The sequence below is a fragment of the Dendropsophus ebraccatus genome, chromosome 3 (assembly GCF_027789765.1).
Source record: "Dendropsophus ebraccatus isolate aDenEbr1 chromosome 3, aDenEbr1.pat, whole genome shotgun sequence".
NCBI classification, from domain to species: Eukaryota; Metazoa; Chordata; class Amphibia; order Anura; family Hylidae; genus Dendropsophus; species Dendropsophus ebraccatus.
Genome location: NC_091456.1, coordinates 179,118,563 through 179,135,688, shown reverse-complemented (window position 1 = coordinate 179,135,688; position 17,126 = coordinate 179,118,563). Strand labels below are relative to the sequence as shown.

General features: G+C 44.6%; 1 protein-coding gene across 2 annotated transcripts; it reads left to right on the top strand.

Moving 5' to 3' along the window:
- Positions 1-646: 646 nt before the first annotated feature.
- Positions 647-16,478, top strand: SIGLEC15 (sialic acid binding Ig like lectin 15). Of its 2 annotated transcripts, none has more exons than XM_069964845.1 (5): positions 647-734; positions 8,405-8,788; positions 9,938-10,309; positions 14,116-14,149; positions 16,325-16,478. In XM_069964845.1, exons 2-5 carry the CDS (start codon positions 8,449-8,451, stop codon positions 16,371-16,373), a joined length of 795 nt encoding a protein of 264 aa, XP_069820946.1. In that variant the 5' UTR covers positions 647-734; positions 8,405-8,448; the 3' UTR covers positions 16,374-16,478. The 2 variants fall into 2 exon arrangements, with proteins under 2 accessions (XP_069820946.1, XP_069820945.1); XM_069964844.1 differs by lacking the exon at positions 647-734 and adding an exon at positions 5,198-5,367.
- The last annotated feature ends 648 nt before the right edge of the window (positions 16,479-17,126 follow it).

Here is a 17,126-nt window from a genome sequence, read left to right as displayed (position 1 = left end):
TTATTGCCTCTTGTCTGTACTGTCTGGCTAGTGACAGGTCTGTGACAGGCTGAGACACTGATCAGTCAGGGTTTGAGTGTTAAGACCACCACTGATAACCAAGACAAATGAGGGGAGAAGCGTGGGGCTTAGCGCTTCCCTCTCTACTTTCTGTGAACACAATTAACCACAGCTCTATAGACTCCATTTGGACTCCATCTTAGTTACGTGGCAAAGAACCTGGAGAGAACACACTTTTCTGACACTTCTAACAATCTGAACACCTAGACACCCATCACAATTTTTATTTTATGACATTTTTTTGTTTTTCTAATTTTTCTATTTTACCATCTATATTATAATGAAATTTTGCCGTTTTCACTAGGCTTAATATTTAGCTGAGTTTTAGCGCTCCCATTTGAGTGAATAGGTTCTGTATTAGGCAATGGGGTGCTGTCAAAAATGGCAGCCCCCATAATAATGTGCTAATAATGGAATAAAAAAAATACAATCTGAAAATGCAAACAGATTAGAAAACATCAACATGTTTCAGCACCAACAATACAAAACCATCTAGTGATTGATTCACTTTGAAATAAACCTCCTGCTGTACCAGTAGTGACCACTAGATGTCGCACAAAGATCATTTATTCCTGTAAAGATAAGTACAGGAGCTGAGAGGTGACAGGAGACAACCGCTCACAAGTAGCAGAATTTCCAGCACTTATTACTTGTATAAAGGTCCGGCCCTGATGGTATAGTGTGCAGACACAGGTTATTTATTATCACCACTAAAGTTACACCATTATTTAATATTTGTGGGGTGTTTCTGCTATGTAGTGGTTACTACCTACCAAACATGATCCAAGGAAGGAGACTGGTACAGGTAGAGGTGGTGATGGGCACCCAAGGATCAGTGATTAGGAGAAGGCACACCTGGTATGATTCCACAGAAGAGCTGCTGTAAAGGAAACTGCTGTAAAAATTGTGTGACTGCGGGGGTCCCGATTGTTTAACAGACCGTCAGAGGTCTCTCACCTTCCTCGTGCGGTCCAATCGGCGCTCTGTTGATTAAGTCACACTGCGGGGGTCCCGATCGTTTTAACGGACCGCCAGAGGTCTCTCACCTTCCTCCGTGTAGTCTGATCGGCGCTCTGATGGCATTGCAATGATCAGTGGGAATAATCAAAGTGTTGAATGTAAAAGTCCTCCAGGGGGACTTAAAATGTGTAATAAAAAAAATAAAAATGTCTTTATAAATACCCCAAAGCCCCTCCCCCAATAAACGTTTAAATCACCTCCCTTTCCCATTATATAAATAAAACATATAAAAATAAATAAAAAGGCATATTATATACCGTAGTGTGCGTAATTGTCCAATCTATTAAAATATGACAAGCGTCATCACTAACGGCGAAAACGAAAAGAGGGAAAAAAGTGCGCGGATTAACGTTTTTTGTTACATAATATATAAAAAAAATTATAAAACGTGATCAAAACGTTCGATCTTCACAAATATGGTATTAATAAAAACTAGAGATCATGGCGGAAAAAATGACACCCCATACAGCCCCGTAGGTGAAAAACTAAAACCGTTATAAGCGTCACAATATGGCCACTTTATTAATAATTAATTGCAAAAAAAAAGGATTTTATTAAAAAATATATATATAACATTAGAGAATCTGTGTAACCTGCATATGGTTGTGTTCGGACTGACCTATAGAATAGTGGTAACATGTCGCTTTTACCATATAGTCCAGGGGTCCTCAACTTCCGGACCCCTGGTCAGACCTCCTAACCGCCCGGGATGGACCGGATCCGGGGCAGTTAGGAGGTCCCGCTCCCCACCTCACTGCCTCCCGCCCCATAGGCGTACTGTCCTTAGATGTCAGTACGCCTGTGGGGCTGGGGGCAGTGTCGGTCCGGCCCCCGGCTGATACGCGCTTTCTGGGGACGTCCCGGGGATTCCCCAGCAGAGCGCGCACCAGAGACCTCAGTGTACGCTGCCCGCTCTACCGGAAGTACAGGCCGGCGGCGTACAATAAGGGCCCTGGTGCGCGCTCTGCTGGGGAATCCCCGGGACATCCCTAGAGAACGCGTATTAGCCGGGGGCCGGACCGACAGGAGAAGAGAAGAAGACAGCCGCAGCGGGGAGCGAGGTGCTAGGTGAGTTGTGGGTTGTTTGTTTTTTTCTCTGGGGGCCATCTGTAAGGGGAGAGCGCACTGGGGGGCTATATACTACTGGGGGGAGCTCACAGGGTGCTATATACTACAGGGGGAGAGCACAGGGGGCTATATACTACTTGGGGGAGCTCACAGGGGGGCTATATACTACTGGGGGGCTATATACTACTGGGGGGAGCTCACAGGGGGCTATATACTACTGGGGGGCTATATACTACTGGGAGGAGCTCACAGGGGGCTATATACTACAGGGGGAGAGCACAGGGGACTATATACTACTTGGGGGAGCTCACAGGGGGGCTATATACTACTGGGGGGGCTATAAACTACTGGGGGGAGCTCACAGGGGGCTATATACTACTGGGGGGCTATATACTACTGGGGGGAGCTCACAGGGGGCTATATACTACAGGGGGAGAGCACAGGGGGCTATATACTACTTGGGGGGCTATATACTACTTGGGGGAGCTCACAGGGGGGCTATATACTACTGGGGGGCTATATACTACTGGGGGGAGCTCACAGGGGGCTATATACTACTGGGGGGAGTTCACAGGGGGCTATATACTACAGGGGGAGAGCACAGGGGGGCTATATACTACTGGGGGGACCTCACAGAGGGGGCTATATACTACTTGGGGAGAGCACAGGGGGGCTATATACTACTGGGGGAGCTCACAGGGGGCTATATACTACAGAGGGAGAGCACAGGGGGCTATATACTACTGGGGGGAGCTCAAAGGGAGCTATATACTACTGGGGGGCACTCACAGGGGGCTATATACTACAGGGGGAGAGCTCACAGGGGGGCTATATACTGCTGGGGGAGCAACAGGGGGCTATACACTACTGGGGGAGAGCGCACAGGGGGGCTATATACTACTGGGGGAGCAACAGGGGGGGTTATATACTACCAGGGCAGTCACCCCCTTTGTACCTAATATCAAAGGGCTGTTGAGAGAGAAAAAATGCCCGTTTTCCCGCTAATAAGCAGCAATTCTGTATGGAAATAGTTGAACGTTTGTGAAAATTAACAAAACACGTTTCCTACTGATGTTCAGCTCGGACCTTCACCTGACAATAGACCCCGGTAAGTGGCCCTTCACTAAAAGTTGTTGAGTACCCCTGATATAGTGCATTACGTAGACACAGGAACCCCCCAAACGTTACCATATTGCATTCTTTTTTACGATTTCACCTATTTATATCTTCATAAATAATATATTTGGGATTCCATCATACATGTTATGGTAAAATGAAATTAGCACTTTGTATCGGATCTGCATTATTTGATATTGCTGACGTGTAGCACAGGCGTATACTTCGCCGTTTTATCTGTTACTTTGCTATTTATTGTTTTTTTAATAAGATACTTCTTTGTAACTGGCATCAGCACTTTATTATAATTATGATGGGGTATTTATCTTTTCGGTTATTGGAAATCATACTGTCTATATTTGGGCTCAATTTTTGGGCTCACTATTTATACACGTTTTGTATAGGGGTTGTGTCATTTTTTATATCTTGTGCTATTGTGTCCGTTTTGTGTTTTGTTTCACTTTATTGTTGGGTTCTCTTGAACCTGCTATCACACGATTGATCATGCGACCGGGTGGCTTTAGGTATTTTGAATACGATGTTTTCATCGCTTCCATAGTATTTTTCTAAATATATTTTTCCTTCAATATTGTTCATATTACATTGTAACAGTGTGAGATGAGGTTCCTCACTTTACCCTTTCAAAGCTACTTATGTATATATTTTTCTCTTTTCTGACTAAGTTTATTGAATCATGTGACTATTATTTAGTCACATGATCGCCGACGCTCTAAGTGTTGCCGCGTGATCGCGCTACATTCCGGCTTGTCCGGACAGGTTGTGCGCAGCTGCGGACTCTGGTCCCGCTCACTGTCCACTCTGGATCTACTTCGTTATCACGTCACGCACCGGAACTCCCGGGAGCGTGGCGTGTGCAGCCGCAGACTCCATTTCCGCCCGCCATTCTTCTTGAAGCCATGTTATCCATGGGAAGACTAATTAGATTATAGGTATATATACCGGCTCACTGTCATTCTGTGTTTGACTCCTGACGAAGCCGCAACGTAGCGGCGATACGCGTGGGGTAATCTCTTCTGCTACATGGGGACGTGATATACTTTTAGGGTATGATCTGGTTCTTAACCATGCAAATATCAATATTTTTTTCTTGATCATTGTGTATTATTATATTGCCATTTTTCCCTGTCTTGAGTCCCATCTTTTTGGGGGGCCCATTTTGCCCGGAACATTGTAGCAGTGCAGTTGTACCTTTATTCATAGGTCCTGCAGTTTTGTCTTCCCCTTTTTTGGGGATTTTAAATGTTTTTAACATGTTTTGTGTAGCTGGCACTAATAAAATTTATTTTTCTTTCACTTTATTTTTGGTGTGCGCGTGACTTAGTTACCCTAGTTCTTTCCTGTCCTTCTTTCCTTACATGTTGTTATTTTTCTAGGGTCGTCTGCAGCACCCAGTGCTTTATTTGTCATTATTGGAGGGTGGTGCCCACCCTGTTCTCTCTTCTTTTCAACAATGGTAAAATGAAAGACGCCATTACACAGTACAACTATTCCTGTAACAAACAAGCACTCACATGGCCTGTAGATAGAAAACTGAAAGTGCTAGAGCTCTTAGAAGGGGCGGAGGGAAAAATAAAAACACAAAAATGAAAATTTGCGCGGTCCACTGGGTCATTTTGGGCCTGGTCCTCAAAGGGTTAATGAAAGTAATTTACAAATCCCTGGCACTTTCCAGCACCAGTTTATTTGAAAGAATTTTTATTTATTTATTTATTTTGTTGCTGGAGTACCCCTTTAAGAGATCTGTCTTCTTATACATATATATATATATATATATATATATATATATGTGTGTTGAGGTTGTATAGTAGGAAGGACACCACCGTAATATGTATCATCAGCCGCCCCATCAGGGACTATATTTCTAGCATCTTCCCCAGGAACATATGACCAAGTGGAACATTTCTGTATGTACACGGAGAGCTCCAGCAGTCACATGGTCTCCACCACCATCCTGACTTCCCTTTTCCCAAAGCTTCTCAGCTCAGCTGAGGATGACTGGATCCAGCACAGACCTCTGATCAGTGAGGAAGATGAGAGCATTACTCCTCTCCCTTACCAGCTGCATTTGTCTCCTCTATAATGGTGAGTGTTTACACAAAGGGTATGTCTATATGTAAGGTCAATGGGATCTGAGCACTTAAAGGGGAACACCTCATCCCCCTACACTCCTCCCACAAACCGAGGGTTTGCAGTATTATAGTAGTTATATTCTTGTATATAGGAGCCGTATTATAGTAGTTATATTCCTGTATATAGGAGCAGTATTATAGTAGTTATATTCCTGTATATAGGGGCAGTATTATAGTAGTTATATTCTTGTATATAGGGGCAGTATTATAGTAGTTATATTCTTGTATATAGGGGCAGTATTATAGTAGTTATATTCTTGTATATAGGAGCAGTATTATAGTAGTTATATTCTTGTATATAGGAGCAGTATTATAGTAGTTATATTCTTGTATATAGCAGTATTATAGTAGTTATATTCTTGTATATAGGAGCAGTATTATAGTAGTTATATTCTTGTATATAGGAGCAGTATTATAGTAGTTATATTCCTGTATATAGGGGGCAGTATTATAGTAGTTATATTCTTGTATATAGGAGCAGTATTATAGTAGTTATATTCTTGTATATAGGAGCAGTATTATAGTAGTTATATTCTTGTATATAGGGGCAGTATTATAGTAGTTATATTCCTGTATATAGGAGCAGTATTATAGTAGTTATATTCTTGTATATAGGGGCAGTATTATAGTAGTTATATTCTTGTATATAGGGAGCAGTGTTATAGTAGTTATATTCTTGTATATAGGAGCAGTATTATAGTAGTTATATTCTTGTATATAGGAGCAGTATTATAGTAGTTATATTCTTGTATATAGGAGCAGTATTATAGTAGTTATATTCCTGTATATAGGGGGCAGTATTATAGTAGTATATTCCTGTATATAGGAGCAGTATTATAGTAGTTATATTCTTGTATATAGGGGGCAGTATTATAGTAGTTATATTCTTGTATATAGGAGCAGTATTATAGTAGTTATGACACGAACTGGAGAGAATGGAACGGCTGCACATCCCATCTATGGCTGATACTAATGCCGCCAGGCCTATATTAAAAATCAACACCAGAGTGTCTGTATATGAATTGATCAAACCATATTGCCCCGTGTACCACCGCGCAGGTCCTCTGGTCCACACGGGTCCCTACGCTAACTCCACACCGTGTCGGTCAGCGACCGCCAACCCCGCAAAGCGTGCACGTGCAGGGAAGGGAGGCCATGGAACGGCCCTGCAACCCCAATGTCACAGGACCAGACCCAAAAAGCCCTACCAAAACCCAGCCAGCACCACCGGCGGGGAAGGCTGCCCCCAAACGACACAAGTATGGATATGGTATTACACTTACCATTGCTGCTCTCACAGAATGGGGAAGACATAGGGTCCAGACATGTGAGCACAGACATATCCTGCTAATTTTGGTCATGTGGGTCTTATAAAGGAGTGCTAGCTGTTCAGAGAGGGAGAATTGCAAAACACGAACTGGAGAGAATGGAACGGCTGCACATCCCATCTATGGCTGATACTAATGCCGCCAGGCCTATATTAAAAATCAACACCAGAGTGTCTGTATATGAATTGATCAAACCATATTGCCCCGTGTACCACCGCGCAGGTCCTCTGGTCCACACGGGTCCCTACGCTAACTCCACACCGTGTCGGTCAGCGACCGCCAACCCCGCAAAGCGTGCACGTGCAGGGAAGGGAGGCCATGGAACGGCCCTGCAACCCCAATGTCACAGGACCAGACCCAAAAAGCCCTACCAAAACCCAGCCAGCACCACCGGCGGGGAAGGCTGCCCCCAAACGACACAAGTATGGATATGGTATTACACTTACCATTGCTGCTCTCACAGAATGGGGAAGACATAGGGTCCAGACATGTGAGCACAGACATATCCTGCTAATTTTGGTCATGTGGGTCTTATAAAGGAGTGCTAGCTGTTCAGAGAGGGAGAATTGCAAAACACGAACTGGAGAGAATGGAACGGCTGCACATCCCATCTATGGCTGATACCAATGCCGCTAGGCCTATATTAAAAATCAACACCAGAGTGTCTGTATATGAATTGATCAAGCCATATTGCCCCGTGTACCACCGCGCAGGTCCTCTGGTCCACACGGGTCCCTACGCTAACTCCACACCGTGTCGGTCAGCGACCGCCAACCCCGCAAAGCGTGCACGTGCAGGGAAGGGAGGCCATGGAACGGCCCTGCAACCCCAATGTCACAGGACCAGACCCAAAAAGACCCACCAAAACCCAGCCAGCACCACCGGCGGGGAAGGCTGCCCCCAAACGACACAAGTATGGATATGGTATTACACTTACCATTGCTGCTCTCACAGAATGGGGAAGACATAGGGTCCAGACATGTGAGCACAGGCATCTCCTGCTAATTTTGGTCATGTGGGTCTTATAAAGGAGTGCGAGCTGTTCAGAGAGGGAGAACTGTGAAACACGAACTGGAGAGAGTGGAACGGCTGCACATCCCATCTATGGCTGATACCAATGCCGCTAGGCCTATATTAAAAATCAACACCAGAGTGTCTGTATATGAATTGATCAAGCCATATTGCCCCGTGTACCACCGCGCAGGTCCTCTGGTCCACACGGGTCCCTACGCTAACTCCGTCCCATGGCCCCCGTTCCCTGGCTGTGCACGCCTGCGGGGTTGGTGGCCACTGACTGGCACGGTGTGGACTTAGTGTAGGGACCCATGTGTATCAGATACCGGCACGAGGTACATGGGGCAGTATGGCTTGATCAATTCATACACAAAATTCTGATGTGTTTTTTATTTAGCCAAGCGGCACTAGTATCAGCCATAGGTGTGAGGTGCAGCACTCTGTTTCTTCCCTGAACCGCATTATAGTAGTTATATTCTTGTATATAGGAGCAGTATTATAGTAGTTATATTCTTGTATATAGGAGCAGTATTATAGTAGTTATATTCTTGTACATAAGAGGCAGTATTATAGTAGTTATAGAGCTGAAATAGCTGCCCATTGCTTCCTGCAATCTAAACTGAGTTTTCTCTATTTTGGTTATTTCAGGTGTGGGTGGAAACACTTGGTCCTTACAAGTCTCAAAAGATGTTATGGGAGAGATTGGGAAAGCAGCCACTTTGCCTTGTTCGTTCAGTCACCCTCACAAGAGCCATGACAGTGGATTAACCGTCATATGGAGAATCAAACATCCTTACAATGGCACGGTGGTCTTTAAGTGTATGAGTGAAAGCAGCGGCGACCCCTGTAAAACCACCATCAACCACATGAACAAGTTCCGTCTAATCGGAAACTTACGTAACAACAACATTTCCATCAGCATTGAGAACCTGACATGGGAGGACAGTAACAGATACTACTGCCGGGTAGAGTTATCCAGTGATAGACATGACAAATACGAAACCAAATCTGGGACGTGGCTGCATCTATCTGGTAAGATGTCCTTGTTCAACGGTGTCAAAGGGGCGGTGCTAATCCACAATATGGAGAGGGAGGAAGCATGCTTGTTGAACCTCCTCTTTGACACAGATCTGATGTCTATGGCCACCTATAGTTATCATAGTAAATGCAATGCTTTCACCTAAGAGGGTATATTAAAGGAGTCTGTCAGCAATTTGAAGCCATAAAGTGCTGATAGAGGTTGGGGGAAAAGACTGCAATGATATCTGCATTTTAAGTCAACTTGCTTGACTAAGACAAAAGTTGTTTAATATCCTGGTCATTGTCATTGCAAGTGTCCAGGAGGCGGGATCTTCTGGTTAGGTGCCCTGAATGCTTTGTAATGGGAGTCCCATGGCTCCTCTTAACTATGAGTGACAGATTTAGCAGTCTTCTGAATGGAGGGTAAATATGTTGAACTTAGCTTAGGGGAGGGGGGCATAGACTGGTAAAGCCCTCCTTTTGGACCTTGGTGATGGCCTCCAAAATATCATACAAGGTAACACAAGCTGCACGACCATAACATCAGGTATGAATACATTCCCCTCCATGACCTCTGCTGTCCACTGTTGTGATGGCTTGCAACTGCTGACTACTTTCTTTAAACTATATATTAACGTGTGTGTGTGTGTGTGTGTGTGTGTATATATATATATATATATATCCCGATCCCACTGATCGTTACAGGATTCAGTCAGTAGTTAGGTAAGCGTTAAAAGACAAAAATTTACTGCAACCTGCTAGTTGCTGTACCCTATGTGGGGCCTATGTCCCTCATCTCATGTCACTCAGTGCCCACTCACAGCATTAGGCAAACGTTCATACCCGTGGATGTAGGTACTCTTTCTCCAAGCCCTCTTCAGCAGAGTACCTTAGGGTCTAGACAGGGCCCCATTATCCCAAATTAGCCTTCAGTCCACTACTCTCCTGAAGTCAAGTCCATTCGGTTTATTCAAGTCAAGCAAAGGACCTCAGAGAGTGTATTCAAAGTATATATATCCACCAGTGAGAAGCTGTGATTATTGAAGTACTCCAAGTGTATTGTAAAGTATATCTACAGCTACATAACATATATATATATATATATATATATATATATATATATATATATATATATATATATATGTGTGTGTCTATTTCTAGCCCATCCTAGGATTGTTAACATCTCAGTGGCATTCGATAGCGCTCGGGGGTACCACGCAGTCTGCACAGCTGAAGGAGAGCCCGTACCATCACTGCTCTGGATCAACCCTCGCAACGATCAGGAAGATCTATTCCTCCCCAGCCCCATCCTAAAGCATCAGCGGACCTCAGAGCTCCATCACCTGAGATACGATGGGAAGTACACCTGTGCGGCCACAAACAGTCATGGAAAAGTGGAAGGGTCGGTGTACTTCTTTAAATTTACAGCAGGGGGCAGCAGCGGAATGGGGTACATTATAATATGTGCTGCACTTGGAGCCAAGCTTCTCCTGCTCTTCCTGATGGTTGGGGTGGTCAGCTATTACAGCAGAGGTGAGTGAGTTGCAAACAGTCCCGATTTTTTTTCTATATTTTTAATGGCATCGATGGCCATGTCCAAACCTGAGAAACAGGGCATTAGAAGAGGTACAGTATACTGTCCTTCTCTCTACCCTATAGATCAGGGGTAGGGAAACTTGGCTCTCCAGCTGTTGCAAAACTACAACTCCAATCATGCCTGGACAGCCAAAGCTAAAGCTTTGGCTGTCAATGCATGATGGGAGTTGTAGTTTTGCAACAGCTGGAGAGCCAAGGTTCTCTACCCCTGCTATAGATGGTCTACACTGCACTGTTTTTCTGTTGTTGCTGACATCTAGTGGCCACAATAAGAAATACCCTGTACTACTGGAAACCATCCACAGTGACATCATGCCTCTCTATGGTTGTACATAACAATAATATTACATTCTGTCATTGTCTGGCTACAAATGTAATTTCATTTCAACCACTAGATGGCACAGTAGTAAAAAATGGGTTTTACTATTCAAGTGTGAAAATATCTGTGTTCATTTACAGTAGCATCATCTATTCTAGAAATAAGTGCGGACTAACAGAATGTATGCCAGGGCAGGGCAGTTTCTAGGTCATTTTGGCAACAGGGTGAATCTTGATAAAAGCCCACCACCACCACCACCTGTCTCAGTTCAGTCCTGGGGAAGAAAGGGGGGCTTTTATCAAGATTCAGGTTACTAGGAAGAAGCAGTGTGTGTATTGGGGCATAGAGCAGTGTTGCACCCCTGACAAATAATGTTCTACTGAGTACAAAATCATCATACAGAGACTCACAGGTGACGTCTTCTTTAACCTCAGACATCATTTTCCCTTTTCCTCTCCATCCGGCCCCGGCCTCCATGACGGTTTCTTGCAGATACAATTCATCTCTTTAAGACCTGCCAGACAAACATCTCAGGCTCCGCACTTCCAGAAACTTCCTTCCCTTTTCCCACCTATAAGGTCCCAAACTGTAGTAGTTCTGCTGCTCGGTGCAGAAACCGCAGCTGGAAGCTGAGACCTCCATTATACACTGACATACAGGATGCTGGAAAAGCTGGGTGACCTCCATTATACACTGACATACAGGATCCTGGGAAAGCTGTGTGACCTCCATTATACACTGACATACAGGATGCTGGGAAAGCTGGGTGACCTCCATTATACACTGACATACAGGATGCTGGGAGAGCTGTGTGACCTCCGCTACACTGACATACAGGATGCTGGGAAAGCTGGGTGACCTCCATTATACACCGACATACAGGATGCTGGGAAAGCTGGGTGACCTCCGCTACACTGACATACAGGATGCTGGGAAATCTGGGTTACCTGTAAACTTTGGCGCCGGGGCGGGGCTTATCATGAAGGGGGTGGGGCTTATCACAGGAGGGGGCGCGGGATTATCGGGACATATCGGGCTCCCTCTGTGCAGGGTTCCCCCCACCCCCTCCTCACTAGCCCCCATCAGCTACTCACCTGTCGCCCTGCTGCCTCAGGCTCCTCTTCTGGGTGAGTCCGTCCTCTTCTTGGTGAGTCCGTCCTCTTCTGGCTTCCGGTGCAGGCAGACACCTGTCATACAGAGGTCGCTTGCACAGGAAGTGTCTGCCCCGGCGCTGTTACCTTTAGCTGTGAATGCGTAGGCACAGCTAAAGGTCGCTCTGCCCAGGGGATCTGGAACTTAGATTCCAGATCTCCGGGCAAGCCCTGAGGATGCGGGGGTACAGGCCGGGTACTGTCGGGCGCTGGGCGCCCCCTAGCTGTGGGCACCCCGTGCGGTGGCCCGGCTCGCCTGGCCCTAGAAACGGCCCTGTGCCAGGGGTCTGTTATTATGGTCTGAGGTCTGTATTTGTTATTATGGTCTGGGGTCTGTATTTGTTATTATGGTCTGGGGTCTGTATTTGTTATTATGGTCTGGGGTCTGTATTTGTTATTATAGTCTGGGGTCTGTATTTGTTTATATAGTCTGGGGTCTGTATTGTGCTACATGGTCTGGGATTTTCATTTATTTACATGGTCTGGTCTGAGGTCTGTATGTGTTTATATGGTCTGGTAGTGGGGTAAGAATTTGTTAGGGGGTGATGTCTCTATATTCATTTTGGGGTCTGGTCTGTGGGCTTCATTTGTTTAGAAGGTCTGGTCTGGGGTCTGCAATTTTTTTTATTGTTTGGGGTCTAGATTTCTGTTTATGGTCTGATTTCTGCATACGGTCTGGCGCCTGTATTAGTTTATATGATCTGGGTTCTGTATGTGATGAACATGGTCTGGGGTCTGTATTGGTGTATATGGTCTGGGGGTTGTATTAGATGTATATGGTTTGGGTTCTGTATTGGATCTATATGGTCTGGGGTCTGTATTTGATATATATAGTCCAGGGTCTGTATTAGTTTATATGGTCTGAGTTCTGGATTTAATATTTATAGTTTGGGGTCTGTATTTGTTTACTTGGTCTGGTCTGAGGCCTCTATACGGTTCTTGTCTGGGGTCTCTTTTTGTTTAGGGTATTTGTTCTGGGATCTGTATTTGCTTACATGGTCCGGTCTGGGGGCTGCACTTTTTATGGTCTGAGGCCTGTATGTGTTTATATGGTAAGCATTTGTTTAGGGGGTTGTCTGGGGGCTTTATTTGTATATAGGGTCTGGTCTGGGGCCTGTATGTGTTTATATGGTAAGCATTTGTTTAGGGGGTTGTCTGGGGGCTTTATTTGTATATAGGGTCTGGTCTGGGGCCTGTATGTGTTTATATGGTAAGCATTTGTTTAGGGGGTTTTCTGGGGGCTTTATTTGTATATAGGGTCTGGTCTGGGGCCTGTATGTGTTTATATGGTAAGCATTTGTTTAGGGGGTTGTCTGGGGGCTTTATTTGTATATAGGGTCTGGTCTGGGGCCTGTAACTGTTTTGGACCCATTGTAATGGGTGGAAACATTGCCATTTCTCTGTATGATGGACACAAGAAGAGAGATGGAATTGGATATTGTTTGTATTATGATCTCTAAGCTGCAGTACCAGACACAGCCACACATGTTCGGGTGTCACTGTGACTGCATAAACAATAAAAGCGCTGCTCCAGCGAGTCACTTTATTCTGATAATAATTGTGTGTTTTGTCGTTTTTTTTTAGCATATTGTAGCAGTATTAAAGAGGTTGTATCGTATTTCTTTCTAATGAACTGGTGCCAGAAAGTTATATAAATTTGTAATTCACTTCAATTTAAAAATCTCAAGTCTTCCAGTACTTATCAGCTGCTGTATGTCCTGCGGGAAGTGGTGTATTCTTTCCAGTCTGACACTGTGCTCTCTGCTGCCACCTCTGTTCATGTCAGAAACTGTCCAAACCTCTACTGCTCTGGACAGTTCCTGTCTCGGCCAGAGATATCAGCAGAGAGCATTGTGCCAGACTGAAAATAAAACATTTCCTGCAGGACATACAGCAGCTGATAAGTATGGGAAGACTTGAGATTTTTAAATAAAAGTAAATTAGAAATCCATATAACTTTCTGAAACCAGTTGATTAAAAAAAAAAAAAAAAAAAGATTTTCGCTGGAGTACCCCTTTAATTCCATGCCTTACTATGACATTGATCGTCCGTCAGAATGTTTATGTGGTCACCTCCATAGATCTTATCCAGGTTGTGTCATTGATCTGCTATATATCTATATAATCTCAGTATTGCAGATCATCTGTTGGATAACCCCCATGATTATTCATTCTAGAGCGCCACCATGTTGTGCAACCTGACAACCCATCTCTGATACTTGAGATACTGAAAATACTGAACCTTTATGTTCTCTCTTTTTTTCCTTCTTTAAGCGGACGATACTAAGTCTATTACGGACCCTTCCCGGTAAGTCACAGTTGTTATTATCATTAGTAATAAGATCTATATAACCAATACAGCAGCTGCTGTGACTATACGGATGCAGAACCGAGTTACATATAACGTATCATAATGGCGCCATGTGTTGCTTGTTGAACTCCACAATGCTCCATGTGTGCTTTTTTTTCTATGCCTTTGCAGCAGCTGCCTGGCATTGGTTGCTGAGGTTAAAGGGGTATTCTTATGTGAACATTTATGGCATATGCAAAAGATGTGCCATAGATGTGTAATAGATGGGCTCCCCCCCGGCCTGCCTGTGGCCATCGGAGGTGGTCAGGATGCCAAAAACAGCATGCAGCTGTAGGTACAGTAGATTTGGACACTTATGGCATCCTAAATGTGCAGAGTACCCCTTTAAGTTTACTGTTCACTAATATCTCTTTAAGTGGTATACTGTATGATTGTATTTCTTTTCTTATACTCATAGATTATTATATCACTGTTATGCATCCACTGGATGGCACAAGTATGTGCACAATCTATAGCAGTATTAGTTAGCTGTACTCTATGGCGGTATTATTTATTTACATTTAAAGGGGTTATCCAGCGCTACAAAAACATGGCCACTTTCCCCCCTCTCTTGTCTCTGGGATTGGGTGGGGTTTCAAACTCAGTTCCATTAAAGTAAATGGTGCTTAATTGCAAACCGCACCTGAACTGGAGACAAGAGAGGGGGAAAAGTGGCCATGTTTTTGTAGCGCTGGATAACGTCTTTAAAGGGGTTTTCAGAGAAAATATCAAACTTACACTACTGCCTCCCCAGAGACCATGCTTACCCCTTTCCATCCCCCCGCTGCTCTTGCTGTGTGATCTTCTAGTGCCCAGCTCAGGTGACATCACCAGGGGCGTAACTACCGCTGTAGCAGCCATAGCGCCTTCTATGGAGCCCGCCGCCTCAGAGGGCCCAGTAGCCCACGCCTACAATACACTGGACACACCTGAGCCATCATCGTTTGCAATACCCGGTGGCCTCCTGGGTGCTACAAATGTCCCTTTAACTGCAGCCGCTCTTGACAAGCACTTGCATTTAAATGTTATGACTACACTTGACGGATCTGTGGTCAGTTGGGAGGGGGGCTCACTGAAAAGTTTGCTATGGGGCTTGGCCATTTCTAGTTATGCTCCTAGACGTCACGTTCCTGTGTTCATCTCTGTGATTGGCTGAGCAGAAAGCTGGAAATCACTGAAAGCTGGCAGAATGGGAAAATAGCCCGGACTGGAAGATCGCGCAGAAGAAACAGCAGGGGGAGTAAAGGGGGGTTAGTATGGGCGGCTATTGTTTTCTGGAATAGCAAGATAATAGGAAAAGTTTTATATGTACCCAGAAAACTCCTCTTTAGACAGAAACTTGTCCCTTTAAAGGGGTTGTCCGGCGATTAAAAATTATTCACAGAATAACACACATTACAAAGTTATACAACTTTGTAATGTATGTTATGTCTGTGAATGGCCCCCTTCCCCGTGTTTCCCCCCACCCACGCTAGACCCGGAAGTGTGGTGCTCTATACTCACCGCATCTCGTGTCGTCCACGGTCTCCGATCCTCAGCAGTGACGTCTTCTTCGGGCGGCCAGCGGATCTTCCCGAGTGCCGGCCGCCCTCTGCAGCGTCATCCGAAGCTCAGCCGCGATTGGCTGAGCTTAACTGTGCTCAGCCAATCGCGGCTGAGCAGCTGATGACGTGGCCGCGTCATCAGCCGCTCAGCCGCGATTGGCTGAGCACAGTTATGCTCAGCCAATCGCGGCTGAGCTTCGGATGACGCTGCAGAGGGCGGCCGGCACTCGGGAAGATCCGCTGGCCTCCCGAAGAAGACGTCACTGCTGAGGATCGGAGACCGTGGTCGGCACGTGACAGGTAATGTATAGCGCACCACACTTCCGGGTACACGGGTGGGGGTGGTGGGACACTGGGAAGGGGGCCATTCACAGACATAACATACATTACAAAGTTGTATAACTTTGTAATGTGTGTTATTCTGTGAATAATTTTTTATCGCCGAACAACCCCTTTAAGTAAAAAAAAAAAAAAAAGTCCTGTTTTCCCAGGAGTCTTCACCAAATGTGATTTGTTCTAGATAAATGTTACATTGTAGCGAGTGATGTTTCTACTACTATACGCAATATCAATGTTACTTGTCTTATAGGAACACACAGGAGTCCACATATGAAAATTACACCCAGAGATCTCCGTGACATCTGCAAGTCAGGAGTAACAGCTGCAGCCGGCCCGGCCCGGACACGTATATGGCATCTAATGTAAATCCACAACTTTCCTTCAATCCAGTTATCTTTTTATTACCTAAAACTTCCAAATCTAAGTAATTTTCCAAATCTAATTGGTTTAATAAAATATTAAAGAAAAACGTGATGATGGAGCAGCGTTTTATTTAAAGCTTTGCCCTGATTTTGCAACAGCTGGAGGGGTCACAGGTTCCCCATCCCTGCAGACAGTAAACAGTAACTAGTACTATATAGTGCTCGGGTAATACTACTTGGACATGCTATGGCACCATCATTTGCTCACTTTATAATACTAAATTATACATGCTTTCCATAGCCAATTGTGAGAATGCAGGTCTCTTGTTCCTCGAGTGAATGGGGCCCCTGCACATATTCTTAACCACCACCTCATTCACTCTTTATGGGCTTTAAAACATTGCTGAGCTTCCCCTAAGTCATACCGCCCACTGATCAGCTGATTGTCACTTATCCTGGTGATAACAGGATTTTTTTTACTATTTTCAACCTACATGTGCAATATAACATTTGTCCACTAGATGGCAGCAAAGATTAAAAATTCAAAAATCAGTTTCTATGCTAAAGTATGTGAAAAGGTTACATGAGTTCAAGAGTTAGGAGGGGGGTTTTTCTTCACTTCTTCAGGAAGGAATTTTTTTTTTTGCATTGAAGTTGATCCTTATAATTGTACGTTAATCAGTGTATCGC

Excerpts from the sequence above, each read along its gene's own strand:
- SIGLEC15 (XM_069964844.1), top strand. The coding sequence starts at position 5,316 with ATGAGAGCATTACTCCTCTCCCTTACCAGCTGCATTTGTCTCCTCTAT. Across the intron at positions 5,368-8,404 it reads CATTTGTCTCCTCTATAATG|GTGTGGGTGGAAACACTTGG; the intron begins GTGAGTGTTTAC and ends TGGTTATTTCAG. Across the intron at positions 10,310-14,115 it reads GGTCAGCTATTACAGCAGAG|CGGACGATACTAAGTCTATT; the intron begins GTGAGTGAGTTG and ends TCCTTCTTTAAG.